This window comes from Glossina fuscipes, unplaced genomic scaffold (assembly GCF_014805625.2).
Source record: "Glossina fuscipes isolate IAEA_lab_2018 unplaced genomic scaffold, Yale_Gfus_2 26, whole genome shotgun sequence".
Classification (NCBI taxonomy): domain Eukaryota; kingdom Metazoa; phylum Arthropoda; class Insecta; order Diptera; family Glossinidae; genus Glossina; species Glossina fuscipes.
The window spans coordinates 4,803,432-4,828,479 of record NW_023998421.1 but is presented as its reverse complement, the minus strand read 5'-3'; the positions used below and the strand labels follow the sequence as shown (position 1 = coordinate 4,828,479).

Below are 25,048 nucleotides of genomic sequence, written 5' to 3'. Positions count from 1 at the left end.
AAAAAATTAAACGTATTTAACAAAATGTGCACGATTTGGTATGAAAGCAACAAAAGTTCGATAATTAAATCACGACAAACTCGTCGTTTAAATTGCTTGCTGCGATATGTTATCAATAATGGCTCAAGAGCAGCTCTGTCTTTGATGGTAGACGCTGCTATCCACAACCTCACTTAATAACGGGATTCTGTTGTTGTTAAAAAGAAGAAGAAGATTCTCTTTGATTCCGTTACTGTACTTCCACAATTATTATATGCTACCGAAATTTTGCATATCGTTAGATGGAAAATTTCGCAGCAAAATTGTTGTGCCCCATACTTCAGTCGTTCCCACACAAAATGTATCCAAATGTTGGGCAAAGTAACGAAATTTGGTGTTTCTAAAAGCTTCCGGCGGCTTTTAAGATATCAAAAAAGCGCAGTAGCCTTACGTCCAAGAAAGTTATTATAACTCGATTTTTACACAGTATTTTTACTGCATCTGTACGCGACTGTTAGAGCCAATAACTTGGCTTTTTTGTAATTATAACTCAAAATTTAATTGGTTTTTTGATCAGCATGTCTCCTACTATTCTTTAAGCTTAATATCTATTTAATAGTATTTCCTTTTCTTGCTAATTTTCTTTTAAGTTGATCAGTATTCACACGTGTGTCAGCTTGGGAATAGAGTGCAACATGCTCATGTTTACTGCCACATATTTTGGCAATCAATTCGAAATTGAACATTTTCCACTCGACTAATTCTTGTCTTGCTTAGCTTCCTATATGCTACGCAGCTCCATTTTCAAATCCTGCATCGCTAGTGGTACTGGGGAACAATAAACTTTTGCGGAAGTGTATAACACTCTCAACGCCTTGAGATAGACCGTTTATTGCAATTATAAAGTGGTTCTCAATTCATTCAAGTCTGTCTATCCATCTATCCGCCTGTGTGTCTTATACTCTGTGCGTTAAACCTGCACGAGCAAATTTTACGAAATTTTGTAAACGGCGGCTTTTTGGCCCAACAAAAACCTCCATTAAAGGTGGTTCGGATCGAGCCACTTTTTTGAACACTTTCCATATAACTTTTTATCTTAAGTAGTCGTTACATGAGTAAAGCCATTAGGCGAAGTGGCATAGCGTCTTTAATGGTGAGCCGTGAACTTTTATAATAGTTTTCCTTTTTGTAGGTTACACTCGTGTAGCTACCGTTACTTGGCTATTCTTGCTTACTCAGGGACAAGGGCTTTAAAAGGTCTGTAGCTAATTTCATCAACACTATTCAGCAACTGTCGGGTATGAAGATGAACTTAATTTCCATAACAACTAAGCATTAAACGGCTCTTAATGATATGTAAATTATCGTAAGAAGAGGTTGAGCGAAAAAATGTGTTACTACCATCCAGCTTTTGTGTCCCTAATGGTAATGGATTTACGAGCCTCTAGTGCAATGAGAATAAACTCATATTTAATTAATAGCTAAATAAAACGGCAGCATCTGTTGTTGTTTTCTTTTTTTTTTATAAAAATTCCATATCAAATTTTATTGTAAAAGTACAATTTAAATATAGTAAATATATATCCATATAAATTTATTATAAACGGTTTTTTTCAGAGATATAAGTACAAAACAATACCACTTAAAAACGTTTCATTTTACTTGTTTTTTTTCTCCTTTATATTGAATTTTAAAAGGCTTTTATGTAAAAGTAAAGTTTTACACAATATATATATATATTTATATAGAAAAAAAAGTAATTAAGGCATTGTTTGTTAGTTTTACATTCAAATAAAAAAAAACTGAAACCACACAGTTTAAATTTACAGTTAATTTATACATATTTTTGCTATAACCCCAATAAATTATACGTTATACATCTATTTTATTTCTAATATTAAAAAAAAAAAAAAATGACGGCAAGGCGAATGTTACACTTCTTAAACTCCCTAAGCTCCTTAAATGTGTACTGGCTTGTGCAGTACATTTAGCGAGCAGATTTTAATTTCCATTTAAGGAAAAGATACGCTACACATCTTAAGATGAAAAATATAACCACTAAGGCTACAATATCGATGGTAAAGTCCGAGTTAAGCATATCCAGTTCCTCTAGTGTCGTAGTGGGTGATTTAAAATGGCAATAAGTTTGATAGCATTTGAGTTTCTCGCGATTATAACCGTACGTTGCCAATGCGGTGCCTTCGAAACCGTAACGTATATACGACACATAAGTAATCCATCTAAGGTATTTGGGTATAGCATCAAATGATACGAAAAAGCCAGAGAATAATAAGAAAGGCACCGACATTACAGGTGCCAAAAATACTCCGTTTTGTACATTCATAGCAGCACCTACTAACAATCCAACGGATTGCGCTACAAACGCGATTAAAAGACAAGTGCTTAAGAACATTGCAAAACGCGTCCATTCCAGCGGTTGAGAAGTAGTGTAATAGACTATCGAAACATAGAGTATACAGAAAATTGTCTGAAACGAAAGCGAGAGATTACTATGTAAGTTGAAGATATGATATCAAAATTTGGCTTATTTTAAATGATACCTGAAATGGTAGGTCGGCTATAGACATGGCCAGATAATATGATTTCAAAGAGTACCAACGATTGAAGTTCTCTTTTAGCAAAATCGGCAATTCAAGAGGAACTGCAAAGAAGTGGTTAAATGCAATTTGCGTAGCGGTTTATTTGCACACTTACATGCTAATATCGTTACAGTCATTGAAGTGTACATCAAGAACAGCATGTTAAAGAATAAAAAGCCCAAATTACTTAGAACTTTGCTGCCGTCATTACCGATGTCATAGTAAAGAGTACCAATCAAGAAACCAACCAACATATGCGCAAAGAAACGTAAATACATAAGTGTCTGAAAATAATTGACATTAAGATTAAAAACATTTCTCGTTAAAAAATATCCTCATTCCTTGTTTCTCTTTAATGACTCACCCAATCGCGAAAATTGAATAATAAGGTGCGTTTTAAGACGACAAAAAATTGATGGAGTTGCGATGTCGGATAACGTTCGGGCGAGGTTATGTCAGCGGTTAGTAAAGCTGTACTGCAATTATCATTTTTCTCCAATTCGATCATAGCATCACCTTTCTCATTCGTACTAATTACCGGTTCGGGTGGCTCTTTCGCTATATCATTAACCAAATTTCCTTTTAAAATGCTATTATTAAACGTTAGATTCTCATCATATCTTCCCGAAATAGTATTGGCTGCGTCATTCTTGTCTAAAATTGCCTTCAGATTTTGTACTTGCAATATATCGTTGCGTACTTTTATGCCAGCATAATCAGCTGCTGTTCGTATATCTTTTTTGCCATTATCTATGGCTTGTACTAGACGCTCGATGTGATCGCCATGTTCACCGCAAGCGACTTCAATAATATAACTGGCCGGATTATGATAGCTTGGGCATTCTAAATTCAAAGTCGATAAGAATGGTACCAACTGTTGCGTACTGCCTTGATATACGCATTGACCATCGGCCAAAGTGTAAAGTTGATCGAATTTTTCAAAAAGACGTGCTGACGGCTGGTGAATAGTGCAAATAATAGTTCGTCCACCCTCAGCTAACATTTTTAATAAACTAATACATTGAAAGCAAGTTGAACTGTCCAAACCCGAAGTTGGTTCATCGAAAAACATAATCGGGGGATTGCTAACCAACTCTAACGCAATAGAGAGCCGTTTCTTTTGACCACCGGATAGATTGCGCGTTAAAGTATTTCGATGTTCGCTTAAACTCAAAGTAAGGAGGATATCATCGATCTATTAGAAGAAAACAGATGCACATGGATATAATTTTTCTAAGCAAACTGAAGGAAAATTATAGTCCGTTAAACGAATTTTATGAATGTAGAACAAGACATAAACAACTTCGTGTGCGAATATTTATTGGTATTCTTGTTACAAACGATAGTGGGGAATTCATTGCACTCCTGAAAAACAAAAAGATGACACGAGAAAGGAGTTTGGCAAAAGGTTTGGATTGTGGCTGTCAAGTATCAACAGACCAGTTGGGATGCCATAAGAAGCAATACGGGAAAATGTTGGTCCATTATTAACTATTATTGTAGTCTGCGTTAATTTTATTGCGGGTCGAAAATTTATTTCCAATTTTCATCCCCTGGCGATCGTTTTTTCTTTGGTTATGTAATTTCCTTGGTCTAAATGGATTATAATAACAACAACAGCAAATTTAATGCAAATTTTTAGCTTTTTTTTGTAATGTACATTTTCAACTGCCCACGCATGAAATATAATATTAAAGGGACAAAGAAAAAGCAGAAAAAAATAGCAACTCCACTCGTTAATATGCGATATTCGAAGCTATTAAATATCGTTCCAAAACTGTTTCTCAGAACGCAAAGGGGAAATTTTTTAAGAGAGCATTTATTCAAACTAAAGTTCCTATGGAAGCGTCTTATCGGATAAGGTTTTATATACGAATTATCTTGAGCACACTACTCAACGTGCGCCGCTAGAGTATGTCAAGTATGTGCGGATGTACGCAATACCCAAAAGGACTTGAGATAGATCACTATTTTATTATACCGATCGATTGAGAATCACTTTCTAAACCGATTTAAGCTTCTTTGTCTGTCTGTCTGATGAGATTCGTCAAACTTTCATGATATATGTGGTAAGTAAAACAGTTGGGGGCGCATCTTCTGAGTTGTATTGTTAAAGGAAAGAATATTAGAAAGAAGATTGAGCATTGTTTGCTCTAATAAGTTCCTTTAAAGATTTTCGAACGTTTTATTATGCAGTTTACATTTGCATTTGTTTTGTTTTAGTGAAAGACCTTATAGAGAGAAAACATTCACGATAGATTTATGCAGTCGTAAATATTATACTTATTTCACTTGAGTTCAAGGAAATGTTTTAAACACAATAGATGCATCGCTAACTCTGTAAAGTCAATGACTTTTTAAACAGGTTTCATTATCGATTTGGAAAAATGTTTCAGTCATGGTAAATCAACACAATTATCTATCTAACACGTGACAGCACTGATGTAGATGTAGATATGGATGAAGCCTTTGCACCCATCTTTGTCACATGTACTACCGCTAGAGTTCGCGTGATTTCGTTTGCAATTTTTATAATCGTCGTTTAATTTGACGTCACATCTACCTCAGTGGCTATATTGACATTGCCAAAGCCTTATAACGTAAAGACGAATACATGTACGTGGAATATTTTTCTCTGAATGCTGTCCAGAAGAACAAACCTTCTATCAGGCTCCTACTATCGAATCAGATATGACCGCCTCCATATTACCAATAAGATGATTATTTATATATTTTGACTTGCAGTTTGAGGATTTATGTGCGATCTTAACTTATTTATTGAAAAAATTTACAAAGAAATCGCATATAAATAAAGCGGAGTACATGGAATATGAATAATATATGATAAGAATATGATTTCAAATTAACGTAGCGTACGATATATACGATACGATATACGACCAAAATATTGAACAATAATATTTTCGGTCTATTTTGTAGCCCAATACCTCGTACCCTGCCCTAATTGAACCATATACTATTGAAAGGTGTTCGAAAATTCGTCGCTGTCCGTTTCTTACTTATTTGCTTTTGCTTCTTTACGTTTGTCGCTATGGAATAACAATTAATATTGAATTTCAAACACATAACACTAGGAAAAGTTTATTCCTTTGTATCGTACTTTTTACTCCTCTTTATTTTCACACCTACCATTGAATTTTTTTGTGCTTTAGTGAATTTTCTGCTTAATTTTAAGTTTGTGGCCACTGTCATGGCTTCTTGGACGGTTAAGTTACTATGCAGTTGATTGTCTTGCATTATATAAGCGGATAATTTGCGAAATGCGCTCAAATTACGCTCATGACCATTCATTGTCACAACTCCCTCGATATTCGTAGTTCTAAAATGATGAAAAGAATTAAAACAATTAAAAAAAAAAAAAAATTAGAAATTAAATATACGTAAACTAAATTTAAGTGGAAATTTTTGTAAATATCTTCTTCTAACTATAAAACTAATAATTTTAAGTTAATCACCAGAGTTATTAATAGAAAAAAGAAAACAAGTTTTTCTGATATGTAAGGAAATCAACTAAGCCAAAATGGGAAGGTGTGTTTGTATAATTGGTCGATCAATAATTTCCGGGACTAGGAAACAAATTTTTTTTTGTTTTAATTGCCGACATAGCCTCCTTCAAGAGTATTAAAATCTGTTCAATGCTTTACTAATATTTTAATGAAATTTTATAGAATGATTTGTCGAGACTTTCAAAATAAATTCGAGCTTCCGCAAGAACCTCATCATTTGATTTAATCGATTGATTTAATATTTTCTCTCTGTTCTGTTGATTTAATATTTTCTTCCCTACTGTACCTCTTCACGGTTTGCAAATAGAGGATAATCACCAGATGTGGGATGTCGTGAATACGATACATGCGGCAGCAACTCGAGTTCCCCGTGCTACCCGTTCGGCGCACAGCTTTCTCATAGTCCATTTTTCATGCAAGATAGTCTATATATATTGTCTTCAGTTTCGAATAGCGAGAATAACTTTGAGGATTTAGTTGATTTTGTCTGGTGTAATCAGGCGTCCACTGCGCTCAGCATAATCGATACCCGTAAAAACTCGTTTACACTCAGCGAATAACCCATAAATTGTTTTCTACGGCAGAGAAGACTTTGCACATCCATGTTGTGTTAGAACAGTATATTTTCCCTCCAAAAGTAATGTTTTTACAAAACGCGAAATTCGGAATCGTCAATAGTTTCGAAAATAACGAAAATAGCGTCACTAAAATTGTTATAACTTGTAAAAAAATGGCGGACGAAGCTTTCATCGAAAATAAGATCGTTTTTTTTTTAAAGGTGATGTGTTTATGTAGTCCCTGTAGTTGCTCATCAATCTACTAATGTTATAGTCAATATTATTGGTGCAATTGAATACACACTCTGGGTAAAGCGATTAGTTCTCCTACGATATTTAATAATACGTATTAAGAAGCACTTTATGATTTAAAAGGTTCTAAAAATTTGTGGTAGTATCAACACTACCTTTGATATTTTCATAATCGGCAAATAGAGATGGAAAGGTAAAATTTTAAAATTGTCACAGCCGGGTATAATGTTAGAAAGATAACCTTTACTTTTCGAACGACTTTACTTAACTTTACGGTTTTTGTTCTTTTCGATCAGCTCTGATTTCCCATTCCTCTGTATCTTTCCCAATATAAGCAATCGAACTGGAATTGTTCGTTGACTTATTCCTAACTGAAGAGCAAGTGCTTTTTGCGTTTTTGCTGGATTTCTGTTCTGTAAACTTTCAAACGTTCACCTCCCTCAAGGCTAAAATTTTACACACATATCGCTGTCTCATAGCTGACTGCCTTCCAGTTACAGTTTTTTCCAATTTAAAAAAAAATAGTATGCAATAGCATTGACACCGTGTAGACAATTCCGTACAAGCATCGATGTCCAAATTATCTGTTTTCTCAAGCAATCAATTCAATAGGGAGGATTTATTTTACCCCTGTTATATTCGCATTTTTTCTATTTTCTTTCTTTGTTTACCTTTCGAGGTGTGCATCGAGCATGAACTGATTCAGGCAATTTTTGTTTCTATGATCGCTTTACGTTTTTGAATTTAAATGTGCCCTGTGTTGCTAGTCAGAGACATTAATTTGGGACAATATCAGCTGCAATGCTAGATCTACATTATCGACATTTTCTTACTATACCTGAGCTGGTCGCAGCCCCAGCATTAGTGTTAGGCCTATAAAATATTTCCTATACTTACTTACAAAGTCGATTACTCGTGCCATTATCACTAGCTTTGGTTACCTAAAATAGTACATTTATATATATACATATATATGTATATGTTGTTTTTGTTATTCTAAACTATTGACATACTTTTCTTTTTAAAGTAGTGGCATTGCGATAGGATTAGCAATGCTATTTAAGCAAACTGATTTGGGAAAGAACGGATGGGAACACCGCAAACAGTTTTGATAAGAAAATGACATTGAATCTGATTATTGAAGCCGTACGTTTTCGAGCCAACGTACTTGTAAAAGACTTTCCAATAGCTTTCCTTGGCAATGTCAATAGATTGATTATTCAGAAAAATTTTCAATACTGATGTGTGCTTTGATTTTCTTGTATTTTCTTAATATAGCTGAAGGTCGATCATGAGGAAAGTTTAATAAACCTTATTTATTGATAATCGAATTATTGATAAAGCCTATTGAGAAATATGACACAAAAAAATATTCTGAAATAATTTCCTTTTAATAAAAGATTAGATTTAAAAACATGTTTATGTTAATTGACAGGGGTTAGGTGTTGCTTGGTATTTGCTGCAATTGATAATCGGAAATATTTGTTCTGAGTACACAGAACAATGGCACTAACAGTCTGTTCACAATAATTGACCAATTAGTGTAGAGATAGCCTGGCTTGAAAGTCAAATTTGAGGGTACAACGCACAATAGACTTTTTTCTTTATTTAAAAATTATACCAAAAAGCATTTACTTACTTGTAACCAGACAGTATATTAAGTAAAGTGCTTTTACCCGCACCTGATGGTCCCATGATGGCAGTAAGCTCACCTGATCGTAGGCGCCCACTGACGCCTTTGAGTATAGTCTTGGCATCTGAAAATAAATAAAACAATATTTCAACGTCACTTTTGTTTTCTTTTTTTTTTGTTTTCGTCTTTAAATAAACTCACCAAATACAAGGTGTACTTAAAAGCTTTTAGTAAATATTTTTATACTTTTATGGGTTTTTAACATGTCGAGAGTTTCATAAAATATTTACTAATTGCCATTTATCTGTCAAGATTCAAGTAATTAAACATTGCATTATTGATTTTAAAGCTAACTGACAACTATATGCAAAAAAACAGTAAATATAAATAATAAATAAGTAAAGAGAATTTGAATTTAATTTGAGGTTTTTTAAACAAAAAAAAAAAAAAAAAAACTGAATGAGCCGTGTCGCCTTAAAACTTTGTAAAAGGAAATATAAAGCAACAGCTAACAAGTATTCATTAACTCAAGCAATTTGTTTAGAAAATGAATGAAATTTTGGATTTCTTATTGAGGTGTCAATTACTCGATCAGGAAATTTAGATATTTTTGACAGAGCCTTCAGAGAGCAAGATTGTAAATATATTTATTGTTACTGGTAAAAAAGATCGCATGCTATATTATTGTACCTTACACCAGTTGTGGTACAAGGATATAAAAAGTTTGTGTGGACGTATGCAACATCCGAAAAGACTTGAGATAGACCCACCGTGTATTGTACCGATCGATTCGAAGCATGTCTGTCCGTCCTTTTGGCTTGTTTTCTTGTGTGCGACCTACAGTCTGCAATCTTTGGGATACCACTGTGAAATTTCGTTCGCTAATATGTTTTGTCCATCCACGCGGACGGACGCTATTGAAAATGGTTCGAATCGGAATTGCTTTCCGATCACATATCATAATACGCCTTGTTTTGAAAAGTCGCCATATGAATAGCTGTAGGATGTTGTACGGGATTTAATGTTGGGCCGCAACCCATTACATTATTTTTACCTGTTTAGATAAAAAATTTGCACAGTTTTCTTCAAAAAATAGTGACACATGGTTTTCATTTTCAGCTTTACGACAAAGTGATTTACTTTTCAAAATTATGCAAAGTTCGTTCGGCATATCATACCATGTATTTTCTATTGATAGGTTCCCTTCACATCGCGAGAAACTAAGTTTAGTTGTCCTTAAGTAAGAGCGACAATAAGAGAGAAGATCTACGATTTGCATCCTCGCGTTGCCCAGACTATTACTGAACGTTTTTTTCGTGGACTTGCATCCGTCCAATGGTGGCCTAAGTTTGAATGGGTTAAGGAATGTTATTGAAAATGGGATCGATCGGCTCAGTTCCCTTATAAGGATATGCTACGCAATGTTGCAAGAAAAAAAGTACGAAAAATGAGCTAAGCATAAAAATTCTAAATCCTTGTAAATGTTTTTGAGCTTCGAATGTTCGTTATCCGCAATGACTGCATCGGCTGCAATCCATTTATATTCAAGTTTGGTAACTTAACGATTTCCGTCAATGAAGTTTAAATAATAAAGAGAACGTAAAGCTCTTATAAGGCCATTATCTATGGGTGACAGCCATTATTAAGTCGCTAATTGAAAAATTGATGTTGTATTGAAACAGAATGTTAGCAACAGTTGTAGACTAACTTTGTTTGTAAAAAGGTCAAATAATTATATGATAAAGAACTGGTTTGAACCAGCTGAGCGTTAAGTGGAATACGTTTCTTAATTTTAGTAACTATGGTAAGTCGATACTTTTAGAGAATATTAATTTGGTTTAAACGTTTTGCGAAACTCGAAAGGCAAATTTTTGCCAGTGCCAGTGACAGTGATTTTGTATCCAAAATGAAAGAAGTAAAAAAACACTAGAATAAATATTTTCAAAATGGCTTAGTTGTTACAACGCAAATATAAAATCGACTAACACTGAATCGTATAATTATCGACAATTTAAATTTACAAAATAATAAAATTGAAGTGGCCGGTCAATGGCCTTTGAACTGGCAACGATAACAATCAAACTATTGATTGCAAAATTAAAAACAAAACAAAAACAAAAAAGAATACATGCACACATATATATATATATATATATACTCTTACAATTGAAAGTATTTATTAAATTATTATGTAAATAAATAAATATATGTTATTGTTCATGCGATTCAATAATCACTGTCTCTAAGTGTTATATGTACGTTAGATATCGAGAAATATTGAATGCTCTCTCTATTCTAAGCCGTGCATGCTATGCAAAATTTGTGACGCGACTGACGACAAGAAATATACGTTTATAAAAAAAAAAACTTATTAAATATTCTATACGCTTCTGTCGATTTTCCGATTTTTTCCTACGCGTCATCAAAGTTTAAACTATAAAGTGTAGGCTGTAGAGAAATATAATAGATTCGTTAAATCATTTGCAACATAGCTAATAAAAAGACATCAGTTATATAGAACGAAATAAGTTAGCTCTCTATTGGGGAAACTCTATTGTTTTCCCCAAGAACATTTTATTTCGCAGGAAGACTGTAGCTTTGCTGAATAATTCTGAAAATTCCATCAATTCAATGATATGTGTGCTTATTAACCCATTTTATCTGGTAGGTACATATGGAACTGGAAATAAACGTTTATTGTATGAACATGGGAAAAGAAGAAATGTAAGAAAGGTGTTTTCTCCTGAAGCCGATTATTCAATTTTTACTCGAAAGGTAAACTCGAAATTATCGCTTACAAATTCAAAAGATACTTAACGTAAGTTTATAATAATTGATGGGGTACGTCATTGCTACAGTATATAAAACAAAAGAAAAATAAAAAGATTGTTCTCTGTATTGCCTCTCTCTAGCTATACATTCTCTCCATCTCTCTGGCAATGCACGGATGACGCGAGTGTTCTTTTCAGGCAGACCAACCATCGATCTATTTTCGTATGTTGAAACATTGCATTTGAAGGTTGGTACTCTCTAACGATCATATGCATTTTTCAATCGTCATGCAACGAACTTATTGAGAGTTTTTTTTTCCATTGTTTCACAACAACAACTGTAGCTTGTAAATTGATGGCCAGGAATCATATGAAATCATCAATAATGGCGACATGTATATATCATCTTATGATCTTACTCAGTCATTGCTGAACTTTACTAACTCAACTAAATTGCATCTCTTTATAAGATTATGTTGTATTTATCGGCTAATGTTCTATGCAACGATACTGAAAATGAAAATAAAAATGTAAGAAGGAGCATTTTTACGCGGTGAGTGTTAAAATGTGCGGAACGGACTGATTATTTTTACAGATCTAGGGATTGAGAGGATGATAAATTTATACGTATATCCTCCATTTAACCTTAGGAAACTCCCCACATCGTATACGACGTATTGATCGAGAACACGAAATTCGTTTATAAAATAGTCTCACCGACGCAATGAAGAGTTCGAAATTCGCCCTGTAAGAACATTGATCATATAAAATCGGCTATTAGAAAACACACTAAAACAGTCACAGAGAGAGAGAGCAACTCTCTCACCGAGTTATGATCAATTTAATTCATAAAAAACCATTAATTAAATGTCCCACACCACTTCGTTAAATACACTTACTTATATAACGGCTTTTTAAAATAATGCGTTATGAGAAGTGGCCGAAAAAGTGCTCCAATCGGAAGTATTTTCAAAAGCGTTTCTCCTTGGGCCAAAATATATCGGCATACCAAATTTAATCGAAATATCGCGTAAACTGCAGCGTGTACATGACATATAAAAAAAAAAACAAGACGGATAGACTTTCGTAAGTCGAGTATATATTAAAAGGTTTCTCTTTCTCAAGTCGTTTCAGGTGTTGCATACATCCGCACGAAGTAATGTACCATAAGCGTTGTAGGCCATAAAAAATTACATTTTATTATATATCTAAACTGTATTCAAACGAATGATTTCTTTGAATTTGTCCACCTGGATTTATTTTTATTGGATTTATTTAGATGTATGCAAGCGGGGAGTGTCCTAGGTTGCGTATAAGGCGAACAATTCTGCTACATTTTGAAATGATGATAATGTAGACAGAAATGTTTATTATGCAATTGTTTTAGGTCAATGAGAATGACTTGGCAGACATGTTTGTAATATTTAATTAGCGGTCTTTGCTTTTCTCATTCAGAATCAGACATTGTCAGCAATGAAATGACGAAAATTTAACTTGAAAATAATATCCACATTATTCGATTTAATTTTTTACTCATTGTGCTACATAGAAGGCGAATATCGCAATAATATTTACTTGAAGGGCGTAACATCTTGTCTCTCTTGTTGTAGTTACGTGTTACATGATCACAAACATTACTTTAATAGAAAATTAAAGTTTAGCAGATACACTTTTGGCTTCATGGCTTTACGGCTTCCGCAGATGATCAAATTGTGGAAACGAATGGAATTTTCATCTAATGTTACACTGCAGACATTGTTTTTCTTCTTCTTTTTTTTTGCCACATTAGTGACGAACCACTCAATGCATGTCGCCTATATCTGTGAAACGGTGTTGGTGTTGAAGAATAATGGGAAAACAGAAAGACGTTAGGGTCTGATTTGATTGGAAATTTGCTAGTTAGAAAGGGTGATGTTGAATTGTTTGGAAAAATGTATTCTATGTTACAACAGCTACACCCATGACAACTTCAAACGATTTGCTTCTATCATATGAATTGAGAATTTACCATCAATCTCCTCTTTGCTGTATTTTTCAAATGCTCTCTTATCCTAAAAGCCACAAATTCGTAGGCAGTTGCGCCCAGACATATGCTCGACTTTGTAGGCGATATTGTTGTCGCTGTAGCGACTTCGATGACGGATAGAATTATTAGCAACAAGCCTTTTTTGTTGAATTTATCCAAACAATGCATAGTTTTCAAAATTCATCAAAGTTCAATATCCGTTAAAAATGAAATCAATAATAAATAATTATTATTGAAAATTCAAAAGCCAATAATTTGTATATCCTCACGTGCGAGAGACGGTTTCTATTATTATTGTCGTAGCACTGGTAGTGCGGAAGCATTGTTTTGCATAGTTATTATGCTTTCAATGTACGTATTGACGGCGATAATAATGATTATAATGACGTTGAGGTGCTTTCATGGTTAAAAGTCAAAGATACCAAACAAAAAACAACAATAACAATAACATAAAACGCTTTAAAATGAATTTTTTAAATGGGTTTCAATGAATATGTTGTTGAATCGAAACCAGTTTCTAACTAACAGCCGGTATATAATATTTGCGTGTTTATGGTTTCATGCATTTTGTTTACTAACAAAATTGTTTTTTTAATTCAATAAAAAAGAAAATGAATTTGTTTATTGGTTCCCTTATTGCCTTTAGTGAAGATGAGATATTAATAAATGAAGTTATTATTTTTATTTTTTAATTTTTTTAATGTTTATTTAGTATAAAGTTTTGCAATTTTTAGTTAATGTAAGCAATTGACAAAGATATCTCAACGAAAGAGTTTTAATGCATGAGATAAAATAAAAGTATTATCTGCGGAGAAATAATGAGTGGGGACCAAATAGGAAAAATCTGATATATCATATATTTAAGCAGAAGAAATATTTTATTAAGATATTCCCTAAGGATTTCCTACAATTAAATTCAATTGAATTTTAAACGTTTTTTTAAAATTCTAATAAAATTTTCTTATTCGACGGAAGATATTTTTATTTATATTTTTTATTTCGTTCAAAGTCTATATGAATGTGAAACGAATGGACTTTGGTATGAGCAGATCATTACGAATTTCCGATATAAATTATGCATAGATATGTCAATCATAGGTATCGTACGACTGTTACGAGTTAATCGCATCCAATAGAACATTGAATGACGCAAACCAATCAGCAACAACGCCATGTCAGTCAGGGGTTAAATCAAGAATATCAAGGAAGCATACAAATACAAAATACCACATATCTTTATTAATTAATGTTAAAGCTGAGATCATTCATTATATTATTTTAGACGCAAATGATTGAACGTGAATATAAACCAAATGTGATATCAGGGAACCTGCTTAAAGCGAATATACTTTAACTTATAAGAATATGATTAAAAATAAACGAAAGCAAACTAATCGATTAAATACTTAGAATATAATTTAATTTAATTTCTAAGAACATAATTGATAGGAAATAACAGAAACATTAAAGTTTGGGTTTTACGATATTACAATCAGTGTTACGTTTTACTCATTAAAACTTTGAAATTTAAAACCCGTTTCTTGCGAAATTAATTCATTTTTTAACTGTGCTAAGCGTGCTTGTAGACAGGTTGGCAGCTGGCGTTATATTTGTCATAGTTGAGACTAACACTTCGAATAATAATTGAGCAGACAGGCGGCCTGGAAATTTTGACCTCACCAGGAATATTTACTAAATAACTTATGAGACGTTCGATGTGTTTTTTGAGTCGCTTACAGCCGTTAGGGTTCATTGAGGCTTTCTAATGTTTGACTTATGGAATGTCTGCCCGAACTTTGTCATGCTGTATGTTAAGGACATATTGAAACTATGCTTTGCGTTCGAGTCAGTCTGCATGTCTACAATATCTCTCAGTGATATTTCCATGCGATCGCAGAAATCGTAATATCTTGCTCTCTTCTGATTGTATCAAGTATTGAGCAGGAACTTCGAACAATAGATAATCGGTGCTGAGATCGATTCTGAGAGCCAGACAACTTCCAATCATTATTACTTAACACATCAATGCGATGTAATACTAATTATCTTATGCCATCGAAATTTCTTCAAAGCTGCGACCAGCAACTTATTGGTTGTCTGCAACACATAGAAAAATAATCGTCAGTATCTTTCTGGCAGTTTACTCTTAGCTCTCACATCAACATTCATTACTATTTTGAAAATTTTTTCTCCTCAGGTGCACACTGCCAATGCCCGATCGGAGTAGTACAAGAGTCACACTAACTTTGACCTGACACATTTCACATAAATACTTATCATTGCCATGCAACAAATAAGGGAATTAGGTTTGATTCGCGTGAAAATAATGAACAATACGTGGCGAGAACGAAGTGAGAATCTTCGATGTCTGTTACATCAAACCAGATTATTACAATTATAAGACATACTGCGTCCACGTTGTCACTGAAGTGTAAAGAGTTTGCTGAAAGTTGTGAATTATGCCATTTTTGTTTATTCCAGGTTTGATTGTTGTTGTTTTTGTTTTTTGCTTTTTTTTATTTAATCGGTGTATCACGTTTCATTGATAACTGCAAAAGTTCTAGCAGAAGACGATAGACATGGCCAGGAGAAAAGATACAGGCCTGAAAGTGTTATCTAATGCATATGTATTGGTAGTGAAGGCACAAACAACATTTTGGTTAATCGGCCGTTCTTCCATAAAAAGTCAGAAATCGCGATTGCCCAGTGTACGCTTCCTGAAATGACTTCCAAAATATGAAATCTTTCGGACAAGCGTAACTTATTTGCATTACGTGAAATGAAGTGTAACATCAGATAAATGCAAATTCAAATTAAATTTTAATGCACTTGGTTTCTAACCAATTATTATCCATGTAGTTTATAAACCGCGTAATTTAATACCGTTCCTAGCAACTTTGTAACTACAATTACCGTTTAAATTCTCTTTTTTTTTTTAATTACTTGCAAACATTTTCTCGATTAATTTACTTCTAACAATTTAATTAATGGTACAATTATATGAAATTATTCTCAAAACTTATATAATTTCCTTAAGAAGTAGACAAAACCGATTATGATAGAATTTCAAGGCCAATCATTCTTAGTTGCTCTACAAGTGATATGAAGATGAGACAAAAGTACATATACCAACTCGTAACGAGTTACGAGTGCTTCAATTTAGATGAGATTCGGCGGCAGCTTCGTTTTAGCTCGATGAACGTCTTCCAACGGTGCTTCGACACCCCGTTTAAAGTCACAACTGTCCAAATTCTCAAGACAGATCCACCCCAACCATTGTTCCCAAACATTACAAGTTTGCCAAGCGAAAATGGATTGCAAGAGATTGATGTGGTGAAGTGGTTCTTGCGTAAGAAAAGGTTGTGAACTTTAAATCCTTGATATGGGTTATCTTGGTGTAAATTGGTGGATTGCCTTCATCCTTCCCCGTGAAATGCTGTCATTTTTTCTTTAAAGAAAACTTACTACTTAAAACTACTTAAGCGCTTCGCATTAGCTTCGCGCGACTGTCCACGGTTGCCTCGAAACGGATTGTTTTTTTTCAATTCACTGTTTGGACTGTTGCTTCATCTCGGGCGCTGCTTCAATGGACGCAATTGTTGTTTATGATCATGCATGTACTCGAAAGCCGAGAGCCGGTTCTAGCTGCCAGTAACGAATAAACTCGTAGTTTAGATACATTACTAGGCAGGAATTTTAAGTTCGAAAGACTTTTCTTTCGCTAGTCAGAAAAATACATACATTAACGGTAGCTGTCCATTCACATATACGTATCACAAATACGTCTCGATAGTTGATAGTTATACAGTTTACTCGATATCGAGAGCTATAAACCGGCTTTTAATTTCATTGCTATGAAAACTCATCGTCGAGGTTTGATCGGAACAGCCTTAAGACATTGGTTTTTGCGATTTGTTGTGGAGACGCGTCTATCTTGCCTAGAGCATTCTTATTTTCACAGCATATTTTTAAATGACTGGTCCTATGCTTGCTCTTGTAGCTTGCCCACTTTCAGTCAAAGGTCACTTTAGTTGAAGAGAGACGAGAGCAGCTTTAACGTTGGAGTTGGAATTAGATTGAAAGCTTGTAGCTTTTATCAAACGAACTGACAGTACTCGCACTACAAATGGCTGCGAAATAAATATCAAGCAACGTAGAGTACCCAAATATTGATTTTTTTTTTTTAAAAAGGTTAACAAAAGGCAAACAACATCTGTCATCTGTACGTTAGATGAGGTAATCCTGGGGCAATCTTAGTAACGTGAGAATGTCAGACCTATTTCGAAATGTCTATTGAAATCAAAAATATTTATTTGCATTTATATTAAGTGCGCAGTTGATGGGAAACCTTATCAGTCCTATTATAAATGGACTTCAATTCCTTTACTGTGAAAATTGCATTAATTTCATGTTGAAATGGTGGCATTTTTTTTTTTTTTTGCGTTTGGGAAAATGTTAGAGTATAAACGTATAAACGTTTACGTATGTTTGAAGGTTTAGCTTTTTTATAGTTAATCAAAAATATTTTTACTTATTCTTTTTTATTTCATTTTTAATTATTATAAGCTTGTATTTTTACAGTCATATATTTACTATTGTATATGGTGTAATTAAAAAAAAAAAGCAGAAATTATAACAACAATAATAATATTTCAAATCTCGCCAAGCGTGTATGTTTAAATACGCGAAATGTTACAAAAATTTCGCATTTACTTTACTAATGAGTAATTTTCCGTTTTAAAATGAAATTATTTTGTTGTTGTTTTTATTATTATTATTATTATTTTTATTTTTTATTTTTTTTAATAATCTTCAAATGTTAAAACACAACAGCCAAGCTGGACTTTTGTACTAAGTCATTATCGCTTCTAATAATAAAGAAATGTAAATGTCTCTCCTGTGAATGTTCAAGCAACAAGGTTGCGAAATTAGTTGATTCCGGCTTTTCTGAACTGTACATATGGGAATCCGCATGCTTTTGTGTCAACGTTTTAAGTACATCACTATAGAGTGATATGCTCTGACATGACTCGAACTAATTTTCCATATTTTCCGTATGTTAATTCCCATTAAAACCGATTGTTAATGCTCGTTAAAATGGTTTGGTTCGAAACGAATTCGATCTGTCGCTAGCGACAAACATGCTTGCAAGTATTTTATTTAAAGAACTGGAAACAAATTTTTCGAATCACAGGTATGATATGTTTTATATTGGCTTTCTTATGAAAGCCGTGATTAAGAACAGCGCGGAGATTATTTTTCGCGCCTAGTCGAAGTATATTTGCATATCTTTACGGAACTTGAAGTCGGATTTTTTACTGCCATATACTTGATTGGAATGACACAGTGAACACTTTCAAGACCTTATTTAAAGGCGTCTTTTTCATTCGATCTTTCTATCTACAAGTGTATCTGTATACTTCATAAAATATATAATGAAACGCACGCACTTCGATTCACACGCGTTATCCACTCGTATATAAATACGAACTGAAGCTTGCACGATATCCGCGATACAATATAAAATCGATACATGAAATGAATGTATTTACGCTTCATATTGCAATCGAGCACCGCGCACAATGACGACGTAGTAGTTATTTAGAAACGAGCCTTTTTCTCTCTGTTTTCTTTTCTTCATTTCTACTTTCAGTTATTCAGTCTTTTTGGAATCTTGGATGTATTTAAATATCAATCATATCCGTATGAGAACTTTATCGATGAAAGTAGTTCAAGAATGCTGTAAAGCACTTGTGGATTTCTGATAAATAACAATTTCTTATCAAAATATACTGCAAGCTTAAGGACTTTGAAAGGAAGGTTGATTAGTAATAAATGTCACAGTGTCTGCGATAGATCAAGTAATATACGACAGTTTAATATGAAATGTTTGCGGATAAATGGGAGGCGGTTACAAAATTGTGATCTTTGAAAATAACAACAAATATGCACTAAGTTTGATGTTGGCAAGTGCATGAAAACCTCGTATTCACAGTGTTGTGCAAGTTGTCCAAAAATTGGCAGAATCATAAAATAAAAGAGAAATAGCAAGTGTGTGTAATGCCATTTCTTTGCAATTTCTTTATTGTTCTTCATCGATCACTTCGAAATTTGCACATAATATCGCATTCCACTAAAAATGAAATAGGAATTAAAATTATAGCACAAACTTCATTTTGAGGTTTGCATTTTTTCTTCGTTTTTCTAATATGGATCAATAACTCAGGAGATGTCCACGGTCCCTGTATGATCCATGATGGTCAGAAGGGAGTGGGGGAAGACAAAAAGATCTATCAATCGGCAATTGTTACGCCTTTACCGACTAAGCACTCACTAAAGCTGCGACCGAAGTAAAGTCTACTACACTTGAAATTTGAACCCGCAAGCGCAGACTTCGTATTCGCAATGCATGTCTGAGATGATGCCCGGTACAAAAACCATATTAGTAAATTTATTTTCGCCAAAGGGAAGCAAAGCCGAACTTTATTGTAGGGAGATGCTTAAATGATTTGTTTTTCCTCTTTTTACACTCGCTGCAGATTGGACCACAGCAGAACAGGGCCGGCTTTTATTATATTATTATTATTATATTTCGTTGTCACAAAATATATACATTACAAAATGACTATTCATGTTTTTATTGCATTATGTTTTTATTGCATATTGAGAATCTCGTTTAATTTTCCACAGAATTAATCATCTGTTTATACTTTTCTGGAATTCTCGACTAATAAGCTCAAATATGAATCACGAGTTACTGAAAAGTTTAATGGGAACATTACATAACGGCTGAGTTCTCTATGCATGTAAAATTCAGTTGATCAAATAACTTTATCAAGATCCTTTACGTAACGATATATATACCAACTACATGTTATGGTTTTCGTATTAAAAGTTGTAAGTTATGGTCAAGACATGCCGATGTCCCAAATTTCAGTCAAGTATCTCATAACTTGTTACCTATAGGAGGAATGAAAGCAAATATGGACAGACATCACAGGGACAAGGGGGCAGAAGTGAATCTAAATCGGTCAACATAATTAAGTAGCCCTTTTCAGTTCTTTTGGGTGTTGCATATATTTGCATGCACTTAATATACCTTTGTACCACAAGTGGTAAGAAGCAAGAAATACGCGTCAATTAAGAGACTTTGTAATAGGAACCAAGCTTTCTTGTGTTTTGTAAACGTTAAAAAAATGTCTATTTATGGCACATGTCACCTACGGTTTTCTATTTCATCGTAGCCAAGGGTCTCTTGTGAAATTATTTTGCAACAGCATTTTGCCACTTAGGACAGTTACGTATCTGCTCGGTCCCAGGCATATATTTTAGTGGCCTCTACGGCTTGTCTTTTTTTAAAGGCTTACGCTACCATTCTCGCATATACCTACGTAAAGTTAAAGTACTTGTTTATTATCATATTTATTAAACATATTCCTGCACAGTTAAACCAAAAAAATATATAACAACATACCGGTGGAAAGAATGTGTAATTACTAAAACAAAACACAAAGAAAAAAAGGAAAAAAATAAAAAGCATTCTGTGTGAATAGAACAAGGGAAAGTAATTTAAAAATATAAAAAAATATAAAAGAAGAGAAAATAAGCAGAAAGGTATCGCGATAAACTCAAGTGCATAGTAGGAAAACAGAAATTACCATAAAAGAGAAATCATTAAATTGGGGACAAGAAATGAAAGAGGCGTTAAAACTTTATTCATCTTTGTTGGAATCTTGTATACTCAATATTTATGGTATATATATTATAACAAAGACAAAATTTCATAAGGTAGCTTATCCTTCCTTAGTTCGGATCATTTATTATATCATTATTTCCTAGGGCGTGGATTATGAAGGCAATATTTCGATATATATACCCTAAGGCTGTACATTTTAGTCTGAAATGTCTGCTTATACATGCTAAAAATACGTTTCGTAATTGTCATATCGTATTTCCTCTTTGACCTTCGAGGTTTTCTTGGGCTAAGTCATTAAAATTTCTATGGCCAGATTGTAAATAATTTTTTTGGCTGCTGTGGTTCTATCCAGATGTTGATTTTCTCGACAAAATTTTATTATTAATGCAAGATTTTAACTTCTACGCTTTTTATGTCGTACATAATTTGCGGTGCAAGGGATGTATGCAACACCCGTAGGAAGTTGCGACAGACTCGACTGTCGATCGTTTCAGAATCACTTTCAGAATAGATCAAAGCTTGTCTTGGGATATTTAGTAAACTGCCGTGTTTTGCACTAAGAACGAACGCTATTGAAGTTGATTCGGATCACGCTACTTTTTCGACCACTTCCCCTATACAGCCATATTCTGAAAAGTCGCTACATGAATAACTACAGGGTGGTGTAGCGTATTTAATCGTAGTGTTTTTTAACTTCTATTTTTCAATTTTTAATCAAAATCTTGTCACGATATTGCTTATGATGTGGCTAAAATGATATAGAGTTGCCATATAGTTAGTACATTTTTTTAAGACAAGCTAAGTAAGTTCTTCTTCCTGAAGAAATTTACTTAGAGCCGTCTATTGGATCTTATTTGCATCGTGTTTCACTGTTCCGTATTTCATTCATATAATCGTCCATAATTAAGGGAAATTGTTTAATGTAATGTTAAATGAAAAGCATTGAGGATTTCTTTTATTATAACTAAGCCAATTGTGTCGTTAATATTAGTGAATATTTCATGACTTCGCGCGTCGAAACGCTTAGACGTCTATTGTCGACGCGATTATAGGCAATAGTCTGTAACTAAAATAATTACCCGTGTTTAAGCAACCTTTCACTAATGAACATTGAGATATAATGTTATGAAACTTCAGATTTGATAACATTTTATGAAGTATCGGGTCTAAATGTTGACTAAAGCATCTTATGCGACCCAAGAGATCTAAGTTAGTGGATACGTATGTATGGAAGGATCTTTACATCGTCTAAGCATATCTGTATCAATCAATTTATGATTCGTAAAGACGTGTGTTCGCATACCGCCGATTTATTCTGAAGTATGCAGTATATTTGTTCTCCCCAGGTTTATATTTGTGATTTATTTATAAATTATGACATATGGTTGTTTATGTGAATTATTAATTTCATTACAAATTAATAATGCAGACTCTAATTGCTCGAACTTAGCAATTTTATGAGAATTTTGGTCTTTTAAGTTTTAATAATTTCGAAATCATTTGCTACTATTTTGCGTCAATTTTCAAACACTATACTAACAATGGAATGGAGAATAAGATAATAGAAAAATTTTCAATCCAAACCAGGCCTGTTGACACGTAATATATGGAATGATAAAATAAACATATCCCTAATCTTCTAAGGCTTCGTAAAGGGGTCAACTATAAGAAAATATTCATATAAAAAAAAAAAAAAAAAAATTCAAAGTAGAAAAAACTAAGATGATTTTTTTTAATAGACTAAGCTAATTAATACTTACTGTTGCGACCGCCTTCCCTGACACGGTAAGTCAAATCATGAAAAGCGAGATCGACAGCCGGGCGTTTCGGTAAATGCTGAAGGGTTTTGGTTTGAACGGGTACGATTTGTATTTTTGCATTTCCATGCCTGTTATCGTTTAAAAGATTCTTATTATCGTTTTCTACCATTTTGATATTTTTCTTCAATCAATTCAAATTCACAGCCACATAAGAATACGAAACCGAAGAAACAACAAAAATTTTCCAATGGAAAATATGTTTTTAATGAAATATTTTTATAAAACTTTGTTTTCTTTTTCGCTGCAGTTAAGTAAAAATTTGTACACTTTTATTTATTTATTTATTTTTTTTACTCCATGTAAATTAGTCACCCTTTTACACCAGAAAGCGTTAAATTCAAAAAAAAAGACTATATAACTACCCGCGTTCACAATACGATCGCAACTAATTCCTATTCAAACTGTTCAAGAGTAAAATGAATTTAACAAACCATACCGTCTCGCTGCGGCTTTAGAACTTAAATAAAACAATAACAGAAAAAGAAAGAAAGAAAGAAAGAATAATCGCTTTGCTGCTGCCCTCATATCAATCTAAAGCAAAATTTCAGCACTCAGTTAGTCATGTCAAAGAGAAAGAGATGTGTGAGTATATTTAAAGCGTTGATTATAGAAAATTAACAAAATTAACATAATTTTTTTCTTATATTTTTTTGGTGAATATTTATGAAATATGAGAGACTTTTTAATTTTTTTCTCCTCAGTCTTAGTTTGTCAGCGGATCTTGCGTTTAATCGTGAAACTTTCGTTTAAGCGTAAAACAGGTCTCTGTTGAAACAGTTGCAACTCTGACTACGTGTAAGAAGAGCTAGAGAAAAAATTTGCGAACTCAATATGTCCTCGGATCAGTTCCACAGATCGTATATAAAAGACGTCAGCAACATACCCCATTTTAATAAAATTCACCTTCGAAATCAAAGCAACTTTACGTACGTTATCCACTTTATTCTATGAGCGTAACAATTGCTTCACAAAGAGCAGATTCCTATGTTTTATAGAATACTTTCAACCAATTTATATATACTTTGTAGTTCTCTCTTTGTCAGTGAGATACGGCATATGAAGTGGAATGCAGGGAGTAAAGAGTAGACATTGGAGAAGGTTCGAACTTAATTGTGATTAGCATTGTCATATCTTTGTCACCGGCTAATGGGTTGCATTTGAGAATAACTCAGAAAAATTTTAATGCCATCCAGAAACAATAACCCAAGCTAACCTTCAGCGCATGGGAAGTGCTAAGGGAACCTCTTCTCATAAAAAAATCTAAAACGGAAATTCGAATCCCATCTTGAGGTAAGCTATGTAAACTTTTCTTAAAGTACATCTGATTTTAGAAGATGCACTTCATGTGTCTTGCTTTTTTGGGTGCGCAGTGAAAATGAAGGGACAGAAGTATATTCTTTGAAAGCGAAATTTGAGTTTCTCCTAAAGCGATGATTAAAGAATTTTAACTGATGACTGCATTACAATTAGTTGGTCCTGGGTTTTGAGTTGAAAAAGCGTAATGCAAATCACTCTAAAGACATCTCACTCCAACTAGAAAGTAAAAGCTTAGCTCAGTTAGTTTAGTTAAGTTCTTAAGCTATTAGACGAAGTTGAAAAGCCGCTGAGTATATTTCAACACTAAGGCAATTGTTTATGGTATCTTTTTAGGAGATTTCTAAAGGGCCTTTGAAAATACATTGACATATTAATGTTTTTATTAGTTAATGATTAAAATGTTCAGTAAGAAAATTAGTCAGATGTGGCGGCTCTAGCTGGATTAACAAATATTCATAATTTGAACGTAATCTTTTCCTATCGCGGTCTGTTTATGCTTCCCCTTACCGGGCTATCGCATGGCATGAAAGACAGCAACGATACGACTATATTTTGGGTTGATGGTGCGCGATAGCTTTGGCCTCGAATGCTCGTTAACCAGCACGGTCAACGCAAATTGCAAATTCGATATCGAGTTTTATAATTTAAACCACAAATCGAGCTCTGTTAATAGTTTTAAAAAAATGACAGCAATGTTATGACAGGTCTACTCTTCTTCCCTCGTCTTTCTTCTACACGCTCCTAAGTTGCTTATTAGCATACACTAGTCTTCATGAAACTTTTTCAACAAAAAACGTTGGGCATCTTTAAGGTAAGTTTCAGTAACGCTGCGATTAGCAACCTTGCTTCCTAAGTATCTTTGAAAATGGG

General features: G+C 33.5%; 1 protein-coding gene across 1 annotated transcript; it reads right to left on the bottom strand.

The window, feature by feature from the left end:
* Positions 1–1,759: 1,759 nt before the first annotated feature.
* LOC119635282 (ATP-binding cassette sub-family G member 4) lies at positions 1,760–23,346 on the bottom strand. Its single transcript, XM_038030016.1, has 7 exons — positions 22,802–23,346; positions 8,555–8,672; positions 5,730–5,919; positions 2,944–3,774; positions 2,695–2,863; positions 2,541–2,641; positions 1,760–2,467 (listed from the first exon to the last, which is right to left on the bottom strand). The coding sequence occupies exons 1-7, from the start codon at positions 22,968–22,970 to the stop codon at positions 1,967–1,969; spliced, it is 2,079 nt and encodes a 692-aa protein (XP_037885944.1). The 5' UTR covers positions 22,971–23,346; the 3' UTR covers positions 1,760–1,966.
* Positions 23,347–25,048: the final 1,702 nt, after the last annotated feature.